The sequence below is a fragment of the Misgurnus anguillicaudatus genome, chromosome 2, assembly GCF_027580225.2.
Source record: "Misgurnus anguillicaudatus chromosome 2, ASM2758022v2, whole genome shotgun sequence".
Lineage (NCBI taxonomy): Eukaryota > Metazoa > Chordata > Actinopteri > Cypriniformes > Cobitidae > Misgurnus > Misgurnus anguillicaudatus.
In genome coordinates, this window is record NC_073338.2 from 39,552,667 (window position 1) to 39,577,324 (window position 24,658).

The window sequence follows — 24,658 nt, forward strand, 5'->3', positions numbered from 1 at the left end:
CCGAACCTTCAAGGTCTGGAATTCATGGCAGCTGTTTTGGCCAATGCACTTCGTGTATGCACTTTCGAGTGCACTTAAACACGGGCACACACACAGATGGAGGGTGAATTCCAAACAGCACTTCGGGAAGAATATGTAGCATAAACAGTCGCTCCACATAAAAATTGCATTGTTTTTAATTGCTCTATTCACCAAATGTATTTTAATGGACTACAGTGTGAGACACAATAGTGCAACTTTATCTAAAGTTTACACATCAAGAGTTCTGATCTTTGAAGGGCATAGGGATGATCACGTCTGACTGGAGCTAGACAGGACACATTCAACCGCATGTGCATCTGTGGGTACAAAAACGGCCCACTTTAGCGCCTTTTTGTGGTCAAATTGTTCAAAATCACTTAATAATAATAATAATAATAATAATACATTTTACTTATAATGCACTTTTCTAAAACTCAAAGCGCTAAAACGAGTGCAATAGCATAGGAAATTAAAAATAAATTACGGATGGAGAACCGGAAGCCAACATGCGCCCAGCGTTCTCTCCACCGGAAGCTCTTTTATGACATTTAAAAACGTTCCCTATTTAAATTTGCATATTAATCCGCGAATCCGCGAATCGAGCCGAACCATGGGTCGTGGTCCGGACCACATATTAACTGGGATACACCACTAGTAAACACGACTGCTTCTCTTCCATAATCGAACGTCAGAGTTTTTTTCTGGGGGACCAAAAATAATCGCGACACTCGCATCTCCTGGAAATTCGATTTATTCCAGCAAATCAGAAGATGAATTTGACATTCCTGAAGAGCTTTCAGTTAAGTGTGCCATATGCATCAGACGTTTAGCCAACGTTCTGTGGGCAGGACGTCTGAGGTTGAGACTGTGCTTCGTGTACTAGTAATAACACAGGAGGGCTGGCACACCAGTAGGTGGTATATAGTAAATCTGTGGTTTATTGTTGGATGAGTTGTTTTCCATGCTTTCATGTGGTTTGTCACTACACCTCTCATTTTCCTCTCTGACTGACAGTCCACTTTTTAAGCCATCTGGGGTTTCTTAGACAGAGGTCAATAAATAAATAAATACAGTTTAGATCTGAAAATGACTGATTGCTTTCCTTCGAGGGTATCACATTTTGAAAAATGCTAACGGTAGTCGACTAGCAATGAAATCACAATCCGACCCTCCAGTCGAATTGCCATCCAAAGTCACGCCTCTTTCAAAACCCATAAACACGCACAGATCAGACAGTCAAATCTCATGTCTCATTCACCAGTGAGAAAACTTTGCAGTACAAAGCGAATAACATTACCAAAATTGCCAACATAAACAACCGTTTTACATCAGAATTAGTTAAAGCACACTTTTAGTTGTGTAGACGTAGTAACTATATCGTTACGTTACCCATGAACGAACACAAATTTCATAAGCAACACAATGTTTTATCGAAGTGAATCCATCTCAATACAAACATATTGCGTACCTACCTTACCAAAATAAACAGTCCAACGACTCTTTCAGACCCTTTGCCTCCTGCAACTGTTTGCATCTCGTGGTAAAGCAGTCAAGTTACCGAAGTTATTTCGGGTTTTTGCTCTTTGCTGAAAGCTCAAAGTTCACTGCCAGGCGATATATTTTCTTCAATAGAATTCCTCTTTAACTCTTTCCCCGCCATTGACGAGATATCTCGTCAATTAAGAGAAAACGCTTCCCCGCCAATGACGAGATTTTCCGTCTTTCCGCAATACCGCAACTTATACAACCCGGAAGTATTGCCCTCTGACAAGCTGCTGCATGTCCGTGTCTGTTTTAAAGATCGCTCTGAATGGGAACTCTATGAAAAGTCCGTCACAAAAATGGAATTATCTCTGCTTTTGCTCAAAATGTAGTGTTTTTGCAGAAACCTACCCATATTCAAAAGCTGATTACAAAAGAACTACTCAAGGTAGGATGAAACGGTTTTTTTTTGTTTGAAAGCAGAGGGTCTGTTCTTTCATTTGGTATATTGTATGTTTATATATTTGAAGAAGAACATTTTCTTGAAGGCATTAAACTTTGGTGAAAATCATGAAAAACGCTGCTGCTGGCTGGCAACTTTTTAAAAAAAATGCTGGCGGTGAAAGAGTTAAAAGCCTACAACGAACGGCCGGTTTGGACTACAGCCCTCTATTTCCAGCTTTAATGACGTGTACACTGCAAAGAACCAGATTAATTAAGATTTAGGGATACAACACTCAAAGTCAGTATAAACATCATTTGCAATCCATTCTTCTGTAACCTGCTCTGATTTGGGGTATACAGTAAGAAAACATGTTGGGTGGAACAAGATTGAATTCATAGGAATGAACAGGGCTAGGCTAAATGCTAACACATTCAAGAAGCGTTGTTTAAAGATTAAAAGTGCATGCATTGAAAAAAGATAGGTATGTATTAATTCATCTAAGTTGAGGTAAGAGCATAGTAAAATATTGAAAAACTGTGGTGTTTTCCTTTAACAGGCGGACATTTTGGGAGATATAGAAAGGAAGTTTTTTTTCTGTGAAGTCAGCGGATGACCGGTATGTTTATCATTAATTGTCACAATGAGATGCAAGAGGGTATAAATAGGCTACACATAACTATGCCATTTCGACATAAAAGCCGTTTTGAACAGAAAATGATAATTAATTTATATGCAGAACAAACCCAGTCTGTAGCACTTTCTTTTCTTAGCTAATTGACTGTACTTATTAGCGTTCAAATTTTTTATTTGCGAAGAAAAGTTAACAGTTTTGTTTATTACTGTGTTCATTTTTATTTAAAGAGGACTTTTTAGTTCTTTACTTAAGCAGTTTGTGTTGTATTTAGTTTGTATGGTTAATATCAGCAAGATAAAGTTTGACCCTCATAAGGGGAATTTTTTTTCGATTCGGTCCTCAGCCTAAATGGTTTTGACACCCCTGTTTTAAGACCTCAACTGAAAAGTAAAGTCATGTGAAAGGCAAAGCAAGTTATTTTTTAAAGATTTTAAAACAAAACATGCACCAGTAAGACAGAACGTGCATTTGAAAGTCTTCAATACCACAAATGTAGCCACTGTGTTTAGCATGCTGGTTTTTCCCTGTTAGTACCTATATATGGTGTGAAAAGGAAAGAGTGAAGTTAAAGTTTGTGCAGATGTGGTTTTGAAACTTTACCTCTGTAGCTATGCTATAGGGCAGAAATCATACGAGTGGTTTGTCAGTTTAAAATAATTTTTAGAATCACACTGAATAAAAATGAAGAAAGGTAAATCTGCAGATTGCACAAACTGTGAATGATTGAATAAGAACATAGCACAGCTTGAATAGAAGATAAAAACACTGTTTAAAATAAACAAGACGCAATCTGATGCTTATGGTCGTATACAGATTTTTATTCATGGAACTACATTTGACCATCTGGTCTTGGATTAAGCTGATACGCTTCCCTGGATTTTTCCTATAAAACTGCATTAGCCATGGAGGCCTCTTAACCATCACTTTATAATGGAAGCTGTTGACACTTACTGGCATAGTACCAGCACAAGACTCCAGGTAAGATTTATTCTGACGCTGTCTGACACGAAGAGAAATCATGCCAGAAAGTGAATAAGAAAGTATTGACGCCTACTGCCTGAACTCTCAAGTGCATAGCAGGTATGATCCACTAATTTTGACTGATCAAGAAGTAAATGTGTTATTTTACTCAGAAAGAGCTACTCAGAAAGAAATAATAATTTTTTTTAAAAAATAAGACTTAAATAAGAAATAAGTCAAGCAACTAATACAATACATACCAGACACTTTGTTAAAGCATGTAAAACTGAAATACTGTCAACTAACATGTAATAGTTCAACTAATAGGAGAACTATTGTTCATGCTTAGTCGTTTGCTATTATGCAAATTAAACTGTAAATATATTCATTTCAGGCCCACTGCTTTGGACTTTAGAGACTTTTGTTTCTGTTATATACCAACTTTTATATCTATAAGATATTATTATAAGATACTTCATTGAATAAATTATTATTTATAGATAATAATATGTATCACAATTAGTAAGTATCATAATTGTCAAAACCCTGAAATTAATCGCCATAATAAAAAAAAATCGTAAATTGTCAGGCAAATTTGATAATTGTGACACCAAAATATCTTTTCAGTTTAACAATATGTTGTCATCTGGTTTAAATGTCATCTGGTTTAAAATAAATATTTTCCTTACAAAAAACATAAATTTGCTGTAGAAGGCATATGGTTGTATTGATTGATGAACTTTTTGAAGCTCTTTGAACAGCATTTTATGATTAATGGGATATAATTGTTTTTTTACTTTTCCCCAATTTTCCTAAAAATGTTGGAGATTTGGCCATTTCATTTGCAAGATTGCAACAGACACAGTACTTGTTTTTTATTATTATAAAAAAATTGTGATCAGGGCAGACGGCACAATGGCAAAACTGCTGTGATCTATTGTAGAATCAGCCATAAGTTACTTTCTATTTTCTGTATTTGTAGAAAATATTTTTATAAGTTTAAGCCAATTTAATTAAATGCAGTAGGTAGAAGTTTCTTGAGGCAAGGCAATTTATTTATAAAGCATAAATTAAAAACAACAACTGGTTGATAATAATTGTTTATATAAAATTTTTACTAATTATTCAATCAGATATTTAGCGTGAGAGTGCAATTCCAAAAAAAGCGCAGATGGGAGTGGTAATATCTATTTACTAATATCTTATTTACTAAAAAGGCGCAAATTAAATAACACCGGCGCAAAAGCTGATTTTCATAATGACCAACGCAACTTAATCTACTAAAAGCAGTGCAATTAATTCGGGGTCGCAAATAATCAGAGCTGATGAGGTGCGGGTGATCTACTAACTCCTGATGCGCTTGAGTTCAGCACCATGGACATCCCACACTGTCTTGTCGAGATAAATAATAGAAAGATGACATGACTTGTAAATCTGATTTAATTCAACAAAACAATTTAAGGCAGCAAAGATTTTTTGAAGGGTAGCTAATGAAGCCATAGTACACTGAAAAAAACTGAAGGACAAAAATGAAGGTTTACAAAAACCACCTGCTATTATGTGACTTTTCCTAGTGACTCCTCTATTATTTCCTCAAGCAAATAAACAATAACATGGTTTGGCAAACAACATGTTTAAATAATGTTCCTTTTGGCATTTCAGATAAACTGTAAAGTGTGGGAAAATCCTCTGCCTTGTACCAGGGGTTCTCTGATCTCTGCCAAGCCTTCTTCTATCAGCTACAATTGCAGCCATTTCAAGCACAAAATTATTTAAGACTTTAAGAATTTAATCTTTTTTCAGCGTTAAATAATGGCGCAAATACCAGTCATATCACATCTCAAACCTTATGCATATAAAAACTACAAAACATGCTATACACTCAGAAATGCCATCATCGCCTACCTTTGCCTCTAGACTGGGGAGCCCCAATAATTTCAGTCTGGGTAGAAGACCAACTTGTTCTCTGAGAATGCCGGCGTAAGTTGTTTAAATTGAGCTCCTAACCAAACTTCCCTCCCAAACGGTGCGCCATTCACTTTTCATTAACAACGGCTCAGGTTTCTGTGTGGCGTCTGTGTTATACAAGTTTTAATATCCATGAAAAATAAATGTAAAAAAACAAGCGTGTTACTTGACCATTTCCCGAAAATAAGAACATCTTTTATCTTTACAAGTGACAGTCTTTAAATAAACATCAAGCTTAACACCTGCCGGTACAAGGCTATTTCATGTAAATAAGAACATCTTTTATCTTTACGCTTAACACCTGCTAGTATGAATCACTTATATTCCTGTGTTGTGATGATATGTATTTCCAAATGAGCGGGGAGCACAGGACATAAACACCAATCTCCCCTCTCTGCTTTACTTTTTGCTTCATATACAATGATGTTTGAATGAAAATATATCTATATCTGTGGGCTTAAATGACAGAAGTGATCAGAGAGGGTGGTGAGCATTGTGGGCTGGGAGACCTCCTTCAACATAGACCCTGCAACCCAGATGAGATTAATAGAAGTGTGTGAGAAGACAAGATGAAGTTCACTTTTCTAAATCTTCTCCTTTTTTATTTAAGGCTGATGAGTGTTGTGATAGCAGGTAAGATCTCATCATTTTAAACATTTTAATTTGATAGCTTTTCAAAGAAACATTGTGGTTTGGCCTGAGCAACTTTGACATCATTTAAATGTAAAGATGTGGGGTTGACAGTGTATCTTCATGAGAGCGTGTATGTTTTACTTTATAAACATAAAGATTACTCAATCTGAATAACATGTGTTTCTCTATTAGGTGAAGGACCTCCAACACCAAACTGCTGTCTTACTGTGTCAGGCACCAAAGTACCAACAGGAGAGCTTTTGGATTATTACATTGAAGATAAACCGTGGTGTCCCATCAAAGCTATAAGGCAAGTTTAAGATTATTATGCTATATATCAATATAACATTTGAATATAAATTAATAATCTGAATCAATTATAAATATGTAAATAATCAAGTGATTATAAAGAATCAAAACACTTCTTTTTTATGCACAGGTTCCGCACCAAGAAAAATAAAACTATTTGTTCAGATCCAGAGGATAAATGGGCCAAGAAAGCAATAGCAGAATTGGATAGAAGACCTTCGGTGGCAACAACATCTTACAAAGATCCCCCTACGTGCAAGACAAGAACCTCTACAGACATCCCAGCTATATCTACAACAATTCCATCACCAGGACCAGAGACTGAGATCAGCACAAGTACAGTAACATCAAAAAACATCAAAACTACAGCAATCAAAACTGCAGGACCAGAGACTGAGATCAGCACAAGTACAGTAACATCAAAAGTGACATTAAAAACTCCAGAATTAGAGGAAACGACAAACCAACCAGCCCAAGTGTCTACAGAGAGCTCACAATCTTTCATGTTTACAAGTAGGTTTTGAAAAAAATTAACATTCAAGTTGTGGAAATCAGTAAAAATACCTTTAATGGGATAAACTAGCCAGGTTGTATACTATGTAGCAGAGATGGGCACTCGAGTCAGTGACTCGGACTCGAGTCGCACTCGAGTCGCATTTTTAAGGACTTCAGACTCGACTTCAGACTCGAACTGAAATGACTTCAGACTTGACTCGACTCGACATAAAAGACTCGTGAATATTTTAAAATCAACTCGAGTCTTTTATCCTTAACTACTGATTTCATTAAATGGATTATGTGTGTTTTTTTGTGTATGCTGTACTGCAGTAAACGGGATCGGACCGGACCCTTATTATAGAATTCAATGACGTGCGGCGCGTAAAATCTGAAATGTGATAAGAGTCTCATAAAGATGGCGGGACCGGCAGTGCCATATGTTCTATCGTTCGGTTTTTTAAATGTTTTAGACGGCATTTCTGGAAGGACAGCCACATGCAAAGAATGTGGAAAAACCATAAAGGATACTGGGACAACAACTTCGAACTTTATTAGACACCTGAGAACACACCCACACAGGTTAGTCACGTTAACTCTGCTCGCCCCATTTGGTTTCCATCACCATAATTTTATGCTCATTTTGAAGTATTGCATCAAAAACGATTGATGGAAATGCCAAATTTCGAATAAAAATCCCTTAATGCGCAAAAAAGTTTATATGCTCGCTTGAGGTGGTTTTTGATTTATGACAAAAAGAGTAAATGCGAGTAAAGGGAGATGGAAACGCATTTGTTGAATTAACTCTGATGTAGCGAACATTAAATGTGACTGACCATCTAGCTGTTTCCGCTGGAGTTGTCTTTACCATATATGGGTCTTGGCGTCGTCGTAATATCCTTGTTGCTAGTGCCTTCGTCAAAAAATGCGCATTCCTTCTTCTGTGTACTGTACAGGCAAGCATTAAGTTTAGGTAATTACAAGCTGCACGGCTAATACATTAATAACTTGCTCCATTGTGATTACATGCAGTTATGTCTCAATTTACCACACGAACCTTGTTTTGTTTACTGCTGGTTACTAGGTTACCAATACCACCATCATTCGCTCGCTCGCTCGCTCGAGAGAGAGAGAGAGATTACAACCCGCATGAGGATGTAGGCGTCCTAAAGCATTCTTTATTTACATTAATTCAGTTACTTTTAGTTTAAAATGTATTTACCTCAAACAACTATTCATCATTAAATGGGGTCAAGAGATTTAGTTTTGACCATTATTTTATTATGAAAATCCTATAGTGAAAATAATGTCTTCATTCTTGTCAGGAGTTATAAAAATGTAAAACAGAGTACATACCTATAATCTGAAATAAGATTCTCATCGCAGTCATTGAGAAAAATACTATGGTCGTCATGAAAGCACTCGACAAAACAACGTCCATCAGGGGTTTTAATTCATGTTAAAGTGTGCATATTTGGAGTATTAATTCAATTATGTTTACTTCAAATTTCTGAGGCCAGTTTTATTTAGTTTTTATACAAATATGTCATGTACATGTGTTACATGTGTTTTACATGTATATTATGTACTGATAACTGTTTTGTCTAAATAAAAAAGGGTATTTACAGAATTTTTAAATGGACCTTTTTTCCCCTCGGCAATGCATGAAATGACTCGAGACTCGACTCAGACTCGTGACAAAAGACTCCAGACTCGACTCGGACTTCAGTGATAAAGACTCCAGACTTGACTCGGACTCCAGCTGAAAGACTTCAGACTCGACTCAGACTTCAGATGAGAGACTCGTGAACATCTCTGCTATGTAGTCAGGTTGGGAAATATGATATGAATAAATACCCATAATTTAGAGGTTACCTCTTTAGTACTTTCTTAGGTTACCTTTCCCAGACAGGGTTTAGATTAATCCAGGATAGTTACATTAGGACATTTACTGTAGGTAGTTTTTACAAACAAACCTTACAAAAAACAATACTGGTGTGCATCTTGAGACAAAACATATAAACAAAATATATGTTAAAATATGTCAGTACAAGGTGTTTTTAGATTAAGGCAGCTCAAACATGCATTTTAGTCTTGGACTAGGATAAGTCCTGTCCGGGAAACCACCCAAATTTGTCATATACCAGGTACGGTGACCTAACAATATAGGATTATAACCTAGCGTGATGAATAGTCTTGTGTTATCTTTTACAATTTTTAAGTCTTCAAAAGAGTGCTGTCTGACGGTAACCAAACACAAACCAGCATTTCATAAAATCGTGGACTACAGATATCAAGAAGCAATGCACTGCTCATTCAGCGCTATACAGTAAGTACAGCACTGCTTACATCAAATACAAATGGTTTCTTCAAACAACTGTTTGCAACTATCACATTTCATTCTTAGATTATCTGATATTTTTAAGCACTGTGGATATTTAAATAAAACTTTTCCAATAAAACATTTTGGTATATTAAAACATGTCATATGTTTGTTTATTTTCAGATTCATAACTGTGGAAAACAAGATTATTTGTGCGTCTCCAACAGAGTTGTGGGTTCAGGATTATTTACAGATCTTAAGAAGTTCAACTGCAAGAACAAGTAATAAGGGAGAGCTTCATATCACAAGAACTGAACCAACGGAGCATGACCAGCACAATTCCATACAAATAACTGAGAAATTTAAGCTGGATGTTTTGTCTAACACTGAAAAGAAACAGGAGTCGGAGACTGTAAAACCATCAATAACATCATCACCTATACTTAATGATCTTTATGAAAAAAATATACATACACAAATCAACCACTTTTGTTTAAAGGAGCAAAAGAAATACTCAAGCTCTTACTTTTGTATTAAACAGCCCTAAAAGATGAGGGGTTTCCACTGCTCCAGACTTAACACCAACCACAATCAAATCAGCTAACCACTCCAAAATTACAACCAAGTGTATTTTATTGGAGTTAAACTCAGAACAGAACTGTACACACCTGATTTACAGCTTTATGACTGATCATTTGATTCACTGGTCATATGATTGTATGTTCAAACTTGTATCTTAATATTATTGTTATGCATTTTAAATAAGTGATATATTAACATTTTTTCTGCTTATTTTCTATTGTATGATATGTTAATTTTCTACAGTATTTAATTATTTTTAGAAGTGAAAACCACCAACTGTGTTAAAGTTTTGGTACAGAATAACAGCTAAATGCATACTGCAGTGACAATTTTTCTGTCATCAATTAATCAACTTACATTTTAAATCCTTTGGTATAACATTTTTAATGAAAAATATATAGCTGCTATATACTTGGTGCCAAAGCGTTACATTTTAAAACCCGATTGTTGACTTTTTGGATATGGTGCACATGTTTGAAAATAAAGTTTTCTTCCAAAAGTAATATTTAGCTGTCTTTACATTTACTACACTTTTAAAAAGATGCAGCATGAAGTTAAAACAACTTGGTTTTGCAAGTCAATTCAACATACTATTTTAGCTTTTACTATTTTGGCTTGTGAAAAGTTGACATAACTTATAAAATTAAGTTGAAATTGTGTATTGTATTTGAAACTAAATTTTTTTTCATAAAGATATATTTTGATTTTGAATGTATTAATTTTTTTACATTGTATGTTTGAAGAGTTTGGTTCCAAAACGCAATAAATCCATTTTGACTAATTTGGGTAAAAATTTGTTTTCTATACCAAGAAAGTGACAAGATAAAGACCACAATTTTCTGTTACAAACTTTCACATCTTTAGGTTATAATAACATTAAAAATTGAAATCCATGATTTGATTTTCAAATATTTATTATAAAAACTGATTATTTCTTTTCGCAAAATGCAATCATTTTTTTTTTTTTTTAATGCTATAAATCTATTGAATCCATATATAAATGTGCATTCATCTTTGCCGTGTTATATTCATTTAGTTGACTAGTGGTATACACTGATTAAAAAATAAATATTAATGGCATTAATCAAAACACTTACTTTGTCATATTAAGAACACTGTCATTGCTGCTGTCCTTGAAACGTCGTCGCTGAACTTTTTTGACAGCGATCAGCTGTAAAATGTTTTGGTCCTGCTCGATTTTTGTTGACTTCACGTAAAATATTGGAAAGTTTTTCATAAGATCCCCTGGGGTAAATGTGTTTGCATGACAGAAGCTTGAATGCTGTCGTGTGAGAACTATTCGGTGTGTATTCAAAGTGCCACCATTATTGTTTACAATGCGTGGAATGCTGCACTGTGATTGGTTAAGTGGATTCATTGCATTCTGCAGAAAAGGAAGACTGGCTTTCTCGCAGTTTGGAAAAAAGAGAGAAAAAATGACAGAATAACACGGCGGATATTGGATTTTGCGTAAAATTAAGAATTTACTTTTTAATACCGACCAGATACAATACTGATTTTGGTGATAACTAATCTTTTAAAAAAAATGGCATTTATCGCGTTTTGGAACCAAACTCTTCATTTAAAACCTGTAGTATTGAAACATTGGAGTTAGAAAATTTAGCTGTGTTAATATTCACTGTTCACTGCATCTAGCTCATGGGACTCTCTTCTGTGTTAGAGCAGTGGTTCTCAAACTTTTTCAGGGTGCGGCCCCCCTTGTGTACGGTGCATTCCTTGGCGGCCCCCAAAGAAAATTTGTGACAAAAAACTATTCTAAAACTCAACATTTTAATAAAATTTAGGTTTAATTACACAGAATTCATGATAAATTAATGTATTTCATAAAATGTCATAAAACTGGGGCTCCTCTGGTACCATCTTGCAGCCCCCCTGGGGGCCCCCAGTTTGAAAACCACTGTGTTAGAGGATTGGTCTCCTTCTTTCTTAATTTCAAATGTCTTTTACCAACCCATCTTTTATCAGGGAGAATAGGTGAAAAAACAAATTGTAGAACAAACCATTAAAAAAACAAATTTTTACCACAATGATAAAGTAGTAAACTTAGTAAAAAGTAAAACTTAGTGCCTTGCCTTAAAGTACTAACAAACATTCTATCTCAGGGCTTGACATTAACTTTTTGAGCAACTTGTCCTTCGGACAAGTAAATTTGCGTTGCACTTGTCCATGCACAAAAGTCACTTGTCCGGGTAAAGATTTATAATATAATGTATTTTTTGTGTTTTGCTAATCAGTGGTAGCCTGACGTTGTCATACTCAATTCTAGTCAGAATTTGAGTCTGATACCGCTCCATTGAGCTATAATTATGAGGCGTGTCTCAACCGAAAAATCCCTCTGCACTCAATTGGATAGACCTACGACCAATCAGAGCAACGGAGTGTGTGACGAATGTTGAAATTACGTCTTTGCAGCCTGACCGAACTGATAGTTATTTCGCTACAATGACACTAACATTGTGATAATACTGAGTTAGCGAATGTACATCAACACCTATTATGTTTACAACATTTCGTTTATATCACAACATGAAGTATTTACTAAGTCATAGAGTAAGACTATCTCTTACCATTTGTACGTTAGGTGAACTTCATCCACGACGACACCCATTACGTTTGCTTGAAAATATTGGAGCCTAGCATGTCCCTCCACTTATTCACCAACCACAATTCCGGGCTTCCGAAAAGAAGCTGGCAACGACCGCTAATTATATCCATCTCGTCGTGCACGCTGAGTTGCATCGCCGTGATAACGTTAGCCATTTCAGTTGCGACCAACTTTTGCCGAATAGGAAGGATGGCAAAAACATCAACAAATGCCCTGCTCGCGTTTCTCTGTTCCTTTTTTAAAATCAATGCTCTGTTGATATCTTTTAGAACAGACTCAATGTCAGAATCCACACATCTGAACTCTACAGCGGCAGCCATTCAACACACGCGCTCTTTGGTGACGTGGTTCATTACGTTACTGTTGATTATCTGTCCATCATCGTATAAAGCCCGCCCTGACAATTTGATTGGTTCGACCAGCGTTTGTTCTAGCATAGTAGCTCCTCAACGGAGAAACCCCAGACCCATCTTCCCGTTTACAAAATCTTGTGGGCGGGGCTAAGATGGGCTGGCACCCAGGCTAAATCAGTGGCGGAGCAAGGGATTTTTCATAGGGGTGGCCAGGTAGGGGCCAGCAGTTACTCTGATGGCACATAAAATCTCTATTATCCAACCTTAAAATACTTTTAAGTATTATATGTGTGTTAATCAGAATAATGTATAACATACAACTTCTAAACTTTAATTTTAATTAAAATGAATTGAGATTAATATACAATTTATAGTCATAATTCAACCTCATGTTTTTTTTTTACTATTTAATCAAATAAAACTTTTGAAATTTACTTTGAAACCAGGATTTATATCTCCCATTGCTGAAAATACCAAAGACCAGAAAATCATGTTAATTTAGGCCACTGAAATGTATTTTACTAAGATTCATTTGGCTGCTTCTTGTTACTCTTTCTGAAGAATGATGCTATATCTGCTGCCTTTCTCTTAATTTTTTCCACATTTCAATGATTGTAGAAAAGTGTCACCTTTAATAAATGGACTAATCCGGTCACCCCTGTTATTAAGTGCGAAATGGACTGTTCCAAAACTTTCCGCTAGAGAGTCTGCGCAGTGTCGGAAAATAGAGCAGGTGAATGATAACGGGAAAGGAGATCGGCTGAATAGTGTAAATAGTTATAGTTTAAATAAGCAGGATTGATTCAAATCAAAGGAGGTTTTATACTAACCACACATCTACGCACATTTAATAAAGTCAACGATTTGAATACTTTGAGTGAGACATACTTGTTCTAACCGGACAAACTGTAGCCTTCAACCAAACCCGGACTAGCAATTAAAGCAAAATAATAGATGATTTTTCAATGATTGTCTGACATTAAAACACTAAAGTAAAACATTACCATGTTTTAAAAAACTTATTAAAATAAATGTATCTAGATTATCTGTTATATATATAAAATCAATCTTAAACCTAGCATTTACGCTGTAATGTTCGTGTGGGATTTTTAATGTACAGTGACAAACTCTGTCAGATTCAAATCAGCTGTCGCGCAGCACACACACACATGCGCGCTGAAAGAGAGATTCTCATTATAAAACAGATTCTTAAACAAGATTTTAAGCCCATTATGTGTTTTACCTTACCGAACGTTAGAAGAGAAAAAATACGGACTTAAATCGGCTTTTTTGACACACAGTGAAGTCATTTATTCACGCCGGAGCCTGAAGAAACATCACTCTCAGCTCCACTCCACACGACTCTCGCCCCTCTGAGTTCGGCGATCAGGTTTAATGTGCGCACAGCTTGTTTAGTAACAATAACAGTAACATGTAAACGTGTGTGTCGGCGTGCCGCGCTCTCTGTTCAATATTCCGCTCGGTGTTTGCGCTGCGCATTCTGGTCTGTCGTTAACGGCACATAACGTGAAGTAACATTGATTGAAATTTAACTAATTTTCTCTTACACTTGTCCTACAAAAAATCCACTTGTCCCTGACAAGCGGACAAGCCTTAATGTCGAGCCCAACTAAAATTAATGAACAAAATATTTTCCAGTGACTTAGTATAAGTTAATGTTATGTAGGTTCATGAATACAGCGAGAAAGTTCTAGATTACCACTGGCTGCTGTTTGCCTTACTAGAGTTTGGATACTTTTGCTAGCTTCACCTTTGCTCTTTACTAACAGAATGTGATGCTGTGGTCTCCCACATCTCATCTTCATCATCATGCACACATGAGTTTTTCTCTGTTAATATTTTCCGTGGTAGTGTAAGGGTTGGCATATTTGAGTGAAGTTAATGTTTGTGCAGATGTGGTATTCAAACTTTACCTCTGTAGCTCTGCCTGTGCAGAAATCATACGCGTGGTTTATGAGTTAAATGTATTTTTCTCTTCGCTGGAGTTTCAGTCCTTGCCACTGTCACCTTTTACTTGCTTACTGGTAGACTGCTTTAAGGTTAGAGTTTACATTTTACTATATAACGTAATATTTGATTATTTGAATATGTGTTTATGTGATTCGTATGATTCCTGTCATATTTTATGCCAATTGGCCAAATGTCTCAAAATTTTATTAGGCATCATCAACAATCATAAGGCTAATTGACACGGATCCAACAATCGCCAGCAAACACCAACATACTCATGCTAAATTAAAATGTTCATGTTTGTTGGATCAGTGTCAATTAGCCTTTACAAAGAATTTACTCCTCACAGTTAGTGTCTCTAATTTACATCTTATGAGCAAGGCTGTGTCTAAAAGCTTTGGCAGCTGACTTGTTGCCTCGTTGCAATGACTTGGAGGCAGCGTTTATGTATGAAGGCAGCTCCTGGAAACACATTCGGAGCAAACATAGTTATTAACAAGATGCATCACTGATATTGATATAAATGAAGGAGATTGCAATGGACAGTACTTTATGGCCGCTCTAATCCCACCTTCCAGTTAAAAGGACCAATCATCCACTGTTAAAGAATGACATCTTTTGGGGGGAGGGACTTTGTGCATGCGCAGTATCTGACAAGTCTTGCTTCAGCAAGACCTGAAGGTGTTGCAAATATGGCAGTGCAGTGAAGGGACTTCCTTATAAAGACTTTGTTTCATATACAGCTTAATACATATTTTAATGTAACATTCCGATTAGTCTTATTTTTACATTTGCTAATATATACACATTATAATAAAAATGATGCGCAGAGTTATTTGTGAAAATAACAATCTGACTGTTTCGCAGTTGATACGGTTTAATAAATAATTTTACCATTTAATTTATATGTGTCATATGTTTCTACCACTATTCTATACATTTTAAATATGCCTACTACACTGTATTTACTGTATGCTTTCGTTTCGTAATGCAAAATGCGCTATAGACCATTTCATCGGACACACATGCGTTTTTGCGGTTACGTGTCTGGTCGGAACTTTACTTCCGGTTTCTGTTTGTTTAATGGTCTGACTAGTGGCTAAAATGAACTCTGGAACAAATCCTAAGTCAAAAATAACAAATATTTTGGTTTCCTAAAGACAGGGGGAGACGGCGATCATGAATCAACGCTATGTGAAGGGAAGTTTATCAGCCGGTTTGTAGTTAACATTGTATACATTATAGTACACATTTTACACTGCATCGTTAGCTCAGTGTCTTTTTTATATTGTCGCTGTCCGATGAAAACCACGTATGTCCATTTTGCCGTTTTTGAGATTTTTCGACGGATTGAATGTCCAGGTTCATTTTCATATACAGTATGCTTCACATATTTATCAGTATGCATCACATATCTATATTCACATGGCCAATGAAAAGTTGTGAAATCATGTCATCTGATTTTTACGTATATCCATTTGGTGTCAAAGCTGTCAATCACGCAGGAAGCAGTGGAAGCATCTCGCCGGTCTCGTGAAGGTTCATCGAAGCTCAGCACTGGATATACTTATTTTAATGTTTTTTTAAAGAAATATATCAAATGCAAAAATCCTATATGTGCTTAAGGCAACACGTGAATACGCTGATTAGCTTTAATGTATTTATTACAAAATGAAGTATGATATAAAACACATTTATTTATTTTATTATAAAACCATTTATAAAACCATTTATTTTCAATTCTGCTCGGATATTTTTTTAACCCTATGCTGGGTAAATACAGTATTAGACAGAAACAACCCTGCATTGCAACAACCCAGCATAAGTTTATTTAATAACCCAACATGTGTTTTATTTAATATTTACCCAGCATTTGATTAAACATAACCCAGCAGAATTTAGAGTATAGACCATTTCAACACTGGTCCAGAAACACTTCCTGTTTCAGTTTTTTAACACTAGATAAACGTTGGGATAAAATACAGCCAACAGAAAATTTAGAACTGAATCAAAAAGTTAAACAAACTGAAACAGGAAGTGTTTCTGGACCAGTGTTGTTTACATCTTTTGAAATGGTCTATACTGTGCTGTTTTATTAAGGTGGGTCATCATCACATGTAAATAGCATAGTTGAGAGCAAGCCGTAAAACACAATGAAGTTTAATAGACTCTTTTAACTTCTTTGTTTTACTCCATATGCTTTGAGTTTTCATATACGAGGTGAGTTTTGATTAAAGATTATCCTTAATATAATGTATATATGTGTATTTATTCAACAGGAGGTTAAGTTAAAGAGACACTGAGTTGGCAGTGTAGCTTCACAAAAGAGAACTTGTGCGTACTGTATGTCACAATGGTAATGTAAAGATTGCTTAACCCTCAATCGGTCCTTGGGGTCTATATGACCCCAAACGACATTTCATTGGTTAAAAAAAAGGTTGCCTTCATCTCAGAGATGTTAAACTTTGTGACTTTTCCTAAATAATCTATCTTTACATACACAAAAAGCTGGGCTTGATTCGGTTGTTCTAAAGGTATGTACATTTTTTTTTTATCAATCTGTCCCTTGGGGTCAATATGACCCCAATTGAAAGTGAATGGGAAATGCAAAAAAATGTACTTTTTTTCCATTTCTCAAAAAATAAATATCAACAAATCCAGCATAAATCTGAAAATTTTGACACAGAAATTAAGGCCTGGTACTTGTGCACAAATGCAATGCAAAAAACAAATGCTCACACAAACACACACAAATACACACACAAACACACACAGGTATGACTGCCACAGAGAGCATTTGTGTGGAATTTGGCAAGTAAAATCAGTCACAAGTGCAGAAAATAACACATAAAGGCATGTGACCTAATGCACACACATGTACACACACACACACACACACACACACCCCACACACTCTTTTTCTCTCCTTCTCATGCACACTTTCTCAAGCACACTCTCTGTCTCTCACACACACGCGTACACACACACACACACACACACGCGTGCACACACACACACACACACACGCGTGCACACACACACACACACACACGTGCACACACACACACACACACGCGTGCACACACACACACACACACACACACAAACCCACACACACATACAAACCCACACACACACATACAAACCCACACACGGACACACAAACACATACAAACACACGCACACAAGTGCATGACTACTACATAGAGCATTTTTATAAAATTTGGCAAATAAAATCAACCACAAACGTAGAAAAAAGAAATAAAGGGGTGCAACCTAATGCACACAACTTGTACACTCTCTCTCACACAAACACAGACACACACACATGATCTCTCTCTCTCTCACACATTCTCTCAAGCACACATGATGTCTCTCTCTCTCTCTCACACACACACTCACGCACGCACGCCGACCCACTCACGCACGCACGAACACACACACACACACACACACACACACACACACACACACACACACACACACACACACACACACACACACACACACACACACACACAGAGAGAGACAGACACACACACTTACACTCAGTCAAATTTCTATTGCATTTTGTAAAAACTGACATTTCAAAATGCATCAAAACTATAAAAAATAACTATTTGAAATAATATTTATTTTTAATATCCTTTCTAATGTTTATATAAACATAAATGTATGACAAAAGTAATGATTTGAGCGGTTGTCCATATCCAGGAAAATGAATGTGTCTCTATGAGAATCTGCCGGTCTAAATGATTTAATTCCTACTGTAATTCTTTTATGTTTTTTTCTAAAAACCGATGCCTGAATTCAACACTTCACACCTATATCAATACCTAAAAACAATTTAAATCAAATTTAGATCATAATTTATGTAAATTTTCATAAAAATGTGATATTTTTCAGGCAAGCCAAGGGTGTAGTTGAAGATTTTAGTGGTAAACAGGTACAAAAGTACTTCAAATCTCTCAAAGCACCGCTTTATTGTATAGATGAGAAGTAAACAACAAAAAAAAGATATATTATTTGTATTATTGAAAATGTATATTTTTCTTACAATTATGCTTTCTATTTTGGGGTCATATAGACCCCAAGGGCCCGAAGTGTAAACAGAAAACGAGGAGCGTTTGAGGGTTAAACTGATAAAACAATATAAATATAAAATAATGTGCTTTTCTAGCAGGTAATGGACTTAACAGGCTGCTGTCTAATTGTTTCAACCCCCAAAGTACACACTGGTAACCATTTGGATTATTAAAAACAAGTCCCGTCACAGCTATAAAGCAAGTTTAAGATTATTATGCTTTATAAAACGGTTAGTTCCAATCCTTGATTCTGATTGGTCAATAGGTGTGCTTTATTCATGATAAAACACGGCTATAAAAAATGGTCACAACGGGTATAAAAGAGCTCTATCTATTTGTCTTACATCTCTTGGACACAAATCTATGGCCAGATAGGTTCTGTTGATCACTGCGCCCTAGCAATACCCTTAGCAGCCACACATATCGGTTTGTTGTTTTTATTTGAGCTTTCATGCATATTACACATTGGAACACATTTTTGTTCATGGTCAGGGACAATTTTTTTCTAGCAGATGGAATGCTTTTTATTGTTTTAACTTCATGAAAGTTGCACTAATATTTTTTTTACCTAACCGTTTTATAAAAGCAATAAGGTACTTATTAGGTACTCCGCTTTGCATCGTGCCTAACAACGCCTTTCAGCCGTTACTTATTCACGATAAAGCACAGCCTCTTGTACCTTATTGCTTACATATATTTATATGATTGTTTCAGAATTCAAAATGTTAACTCTATCAAGCCTGACTGAAAATGTCAGAATTAGAGGCATGTGCACAGGTATCGAGGAGTAAAGTAAAATAGGGTCCACACAAGTAATAATAAAAAAATAAAAGCTTTGATAAATTCAATAAGTTATCTAAATTCATTCATAATAAATGAGGTGGCCACAACAAGTTGTAAAATAATGAATGATTAAATGGCTTTAATCATTAAGACAAAACAGCAATAAATGGCTTTAATACAATAATAAATGATATGGCAGTAATATATAGAAATACTTGTGTTGGTAAATGATCATGCAAAGTTTAAACCCATGTAATCGTGCATACACAAACTACAAAACACGCTATACACTTAGAATGTCATCTTCACCCACCTTTGCCTCTAGAATGGGGAGCCCCAATAATTTCAGTGTGGGTAGGAGACCTACTTGTTCTCTGAGAATGCAGGCATAAGTTGTTAAAATTGGGCTCTTAACCAAAGGCTATATCATGTAAATAAGAACATATTTTATCTTTAAGCCTAACACCTGCTAGTATGCAAAACTTATATTCCTGTGTTGTGATGATATGTATTTACCAATGAGCGGGGAGCACAGGACATTCACATTACCCTCCCCTCTGTGCTTTACTTTTTGCTCCATACAATACAATGAAGTTTGAATAAAAATCAATCTATATCTGTGGCCTTACATGATGAAGAAAAGTGATCAGAGAGGGTGGTGAGCATTGTGGGCTGGGAGACCTCCTTCAACATAGACCCTGCAACCCAGATGAGCTTAATAGAAGTGTGCAAGAAGACAAGATGAAATTCACTTTTCTAAATCTTCTTCTTTTTTATATAAGGCTGATGAGTGTTTTGATAGCAGGTAAGATCTCATCATTTTAATCATTTTAATTTGATAGCTTTTCAGAAAAACATTGTGGTTTGGCCTGAGCAACTTTGACATCATTTAAATGTAGATATGCTGAGTTAAAAGTGTAGCTTCATGAAACCGTGTGTTTTAGATTATAAACATAAGAATTACTCAATTTGAATAACATGTGTTCCTCTAGCAGGTGACGGTCCACCAGCAAGCTGCTGTATGACTGTGTCAAAGACCAAAGTAAAAATTGAAGACCTTTTGGAGTATTACAGTCAAGATAGACCGCTGTGTAGCATCAAAGCTATAAGGCAAGTTTAAGACTAATATTCTATACATCAATATTACATTTGCATATAAATCATTAATCTGAATCAATTATAAATATGTAAAAATCAAGTGATTATAAAGAATCGAAACACTTCTTTTTTATGCACAGGTTCCGCACCAAGAAAAATAAAACAATTTGTTCAGATCCAGAGGATAAATGGGCCAAGAATGCAATGGCGGAATTGGATAAAAGACATTTAACGACAACGACACCTTACACAGATCCCCCTACGTGCAACACAAAAACATCTACAGACATCCCAGCTATATCTACAACAACTCCAACAACAGGACCAAAGACTGAGATCAGCACAAGTACAGTAACATCAAAAGACATCAAAACTACAGCAATCAAAACTGCAGGACCAGAGACTGAGATCAGCACAAGTACAGTAACATCAAAAAACATCAAAACTACAGCAATTAAAACAGCAGGACCGGAGACTGAGATCAGCACAAGTACAGTAACATCAAAAGTGACATTAAAAATTCCAGAATTACAAGAAACGACAAACCAACCAACCATAGTGTCTACAGAGAGCTCACAATCTTTCATGTTTACAAGTAGGTTTTGAAAAAAACATCAACATTCAAGGTAATGTAAATCAGCATCTTTTTGCACAAGCTGTTTTTGGTCCAGCTGGTCAGTATAATGATGAATATAAAGCATTGTGAAAAATTGGTATATATTCAGTGTTTTAACTTTAAAATGGGGCTAAAAGTTGTGGAAACCAGTAAAAATACTTTTTATGGGATAAACTAGCCAGGTTATATACCATGTAGTCAGGTTGAGAAATATGACATGAATAAACCCATAATTTAGAGGTACCTCTTTAGTACATAGGTTACCTTTCCCGGAGTTTTGATTAATCCAGGACTAGGCCTTAGTTATATTCAGACATTTAGGTAGTTTTTACAAACAAACCTTACAAAAAATAATACTGGTGTGCATCTTGAGACAAAACAATTGCACGTTTATATGTGAAGATATGTCAGTACAAGGTGTTTTTAAATGAAGGCAGCTCAAACATTCATTTTAGTCCCAATACGTCATTTACCAAGTACGGTGACCTGACAATATGTGCAGGGTTATAACCTAGCGATGATGAATAGTCTTGTGTTCTCTTTTACAGTTCTTAAGTCTTCAAGTGAGTGCTGTCCAAAAGTAACAAAACACAAACCAGCATTTGATAAAATCGTGGACTACAGATATCAAGAAGAAATGCGCTGCTCCTTTAGCGCTATACAGTTAGTACAGCACTGCTTACATCAAATACAAACTGCTTCTTCAAACATTTACTGCTTATTTAAATAAAACTTTTCCACTAAAACATTTTGGTATATTAAAACATGTCATATGTTTGCTTATTTTCAGATTCATAATTGTGGAAAACAAGATTATTTGTGCGTCTCCAACAGAGTTGTGGGTTCAGGATTATTTACAGATCTTAAGAAGTTCATCTGCAAAAACAAGTAATAAGGGAGAGCTTCATATCACAAGAACTAAACCAACCGTGCATGACCAGCACAATTCCTTACAAATGACTGAGAAATTTAAGCGGGATGTTTTGTCCAACACTGAGAAGAAACAGGAGTCGGAGACTGTAAAACCATCAATAACATCATCACCTATACTTAATGATCTTTATGAAAAAAATATACATACACAAATCAACCACTTTTGTTTAAAGGAGCAAAAGAAATACTCAAGCTCTTACTTTTGTATTAAACAGTCCTAAAAGATGAGGGGTGTCCACTGCTCCAGACTTAACACCAACCCCAATCAAATCAGCTAACCACTCCAAAATTACAACCAAGTGTATTTTATTGGAGTTAAACTCAGAACAGAACTGTATACTCCTGATTTACAGCGTTATGACTGATCATTTGATTCACTGGTCAGATGATTGTATGTTCAAACTTGTATCTTAATATTATTGTTATGCATTTTAAATAAGTGATATATTAACATTTTTCTGCTTATTTTCTATATGTTAATTTTCTACAGTATTTAATTATTTTTAGAAGTGAAACCCACCAACTGTGTTAAAGTTTTGGTACAGAATAACAGCTCAATGCATACTGTAGTGACAATTTTTCTGTCATGCATTCAGGGCCGGAGTGGGACTCATTTTCAGCCCTGGAGTTTCATGCCTTAGACCGGCCCACTTTACTGTAGTTCACGACTGACTATTAAAATAATATCTTTAAACCCTCAATAGTACAAGTCTGCAGTAGTGCACTGTTCTCTGCAGCCTTGCAATTCACTGTATGTTTCAAATATATAATTTCATATTCCGTGCAAATGCAGTAAACAATTATAATTTTTGCCATAATTATGCAGCCCAACCATAAGACCATATATTACTAAAGTAAACTTATTCAAAAACTAAAGGAAACAAATGTGTTTGTATTTTCCTCTATATTTCTATTTCTAAAAAATGGTGAGTCTTGAGATTAACTGTTGGGTTGATAACGTTTGGAAACCCCTGATATACAATACACAAGCAAGATTTATCAAGTATGCATTGGAAACAAATGGAAATAATCTGTATCTTTTTTTTTTAGTACTTAGATCATGTCTATTGCTAAATAACGTAGGCCTACATTGTGTTAAAAAAATGAAAACATCATGGATATACTTTTGAAACTAATGAGTTTTGCATCAAATAGATTTTTGTTCCTCTTTCAATAAACGATGAATAATGACTATTCATAGAGAATTCATCTATGACTTGGATAAAAAAAATACGTTTAGAGGCCAGCCCGTTTGTATTAAGACGCGCTCAAGTTTATTTAAAATATAATAGATGCGCGGCCGGCAAGGGCACTCAAAAGACGCGCTCAAGTTTATTTAAAATATAGACGCGCGGCCGGCAAGCGCACTCAAAAGACGCGCTCAAGTTTATTTAAAATATAGACGTGCGGCCGGCAAGCGCACTCAAAAGACTCGCTCAAGTTTATTTAAAATATAATAGACGTGGCCGGCAAGCGCACTCAAAACACGCGCTCAACTTTACTTAAAATATAATAGACGAGCGGCCGGCAAGCGCACTCACAAGACGCGCTCAAGTTTATTTAAAATATAATAGACGCGCGGCCGGCAAGCGCACTCAAAAGACGCGCTCAAGTTTATTTAAAATATAATAGACGCGCGGCCGGCAAGAGCACTCAAAAGACGCGCTCAAGTTTATTTAAAATATAATAGACGCGCGGCCGGCAAGCGCACTCACAAGACGCGCTCAAGTTTATTTTAAATATAGACGCGCGGCCGGCAAGCGCACTCAATATAGACGCGTCTGAAACAAAACTCGTGTTCAAGTAAGCGCTTTGAAAACCAGAAGACATCGGCACGTCCTGCGTTTCCCATGCGTTTTAGATGTCAATGCACCCTAATGCAAGAATTCTTCCAATAAGTGGTCGGGACTCGGGACACAATCAACTTGTGCATAAAGCGGCGGAGACATCTCTCACCCGCAAATACGCGTCATCCCGGCATGACAACACCGGCCCTCGTGGCCAAAAAAAAACAGACCGGCCCACCGGGAATCCTCCCGGTTCTCCCTTTGGCCAATCCGGGCCTGCATGCATTAATCAACTTACATTTTAAATCCTTTGGTATAACATTTTTAATGAAAAATATATAGCTGCTATATACTTGGTGCCAAAGCGTTACATTTTAAAACCCGATTGTTGACTTTTTGGATATGGTGCACATGTTTGAAAATAAAGTTTTCTTCCAAAAGTAATATTTAGTTGTCTTTACATTTACTACACATTTAAAAAGATGCAGCATGAAGTTAAAACAACTTGGTTTTGCAAGTCAATTCAACATACTATTTTAGCTTCTACTATTTTG

At 35.9% G+C, this 24,658-nt stretch overlaps 2 protein-coding genes across 4 annotated transcripts in view; one reads left to right on the forward strand and one right to left on the reverse strand.

Moving 5' to 3' along the window:
- Nucleotides 1-24,658, reverse strand: part of LOC129442857 (uncharacterized) — a 183,223-nt gene that overhangs the window by 58,559 nt on the left and 100,006 nt on the right. The window contains exon 1 of one of the 3 annotated variants that reach the window (XM_073855138.1): nt 5,448-5,560. The exons of the other annotated variants lie outside the window; for them this stretch is intronic. The gene's annotated coding sequence lies outside the window, so the exon portion shown is untranslated. Of the gene's footprint in view, nt 1-5,447; nt 5,561-24,658 lie in introns of those variants that run through there. 3 annotated transcript variants of the gene reach the window in all.
- The window catches only part of LOC129442860 (uncharacterized), a 37,047-nt gene continuing 24,550 nt past the window's right edge, over nt 12,162-24,658 (forward strand). Inside the window, exons 1-3 of the mRNA XM_073871606.1 lie at nt 12,162-12,605; nt 20,666-20,780; nt 20,909-21,363. Of these exons, the coding sequence (XP_073727707.1) occupies nt 12,512-12,605; nt 20,666-20,780; nt 20,909-21,363 (664 nt within the window). The 5' untranslated portion in view covers nt 12,162-12,511. The remainder of the gene's footprint in view (nt 12,606-20,665; nt 20,781-20,908; nt 21,364-24,658) is intronic.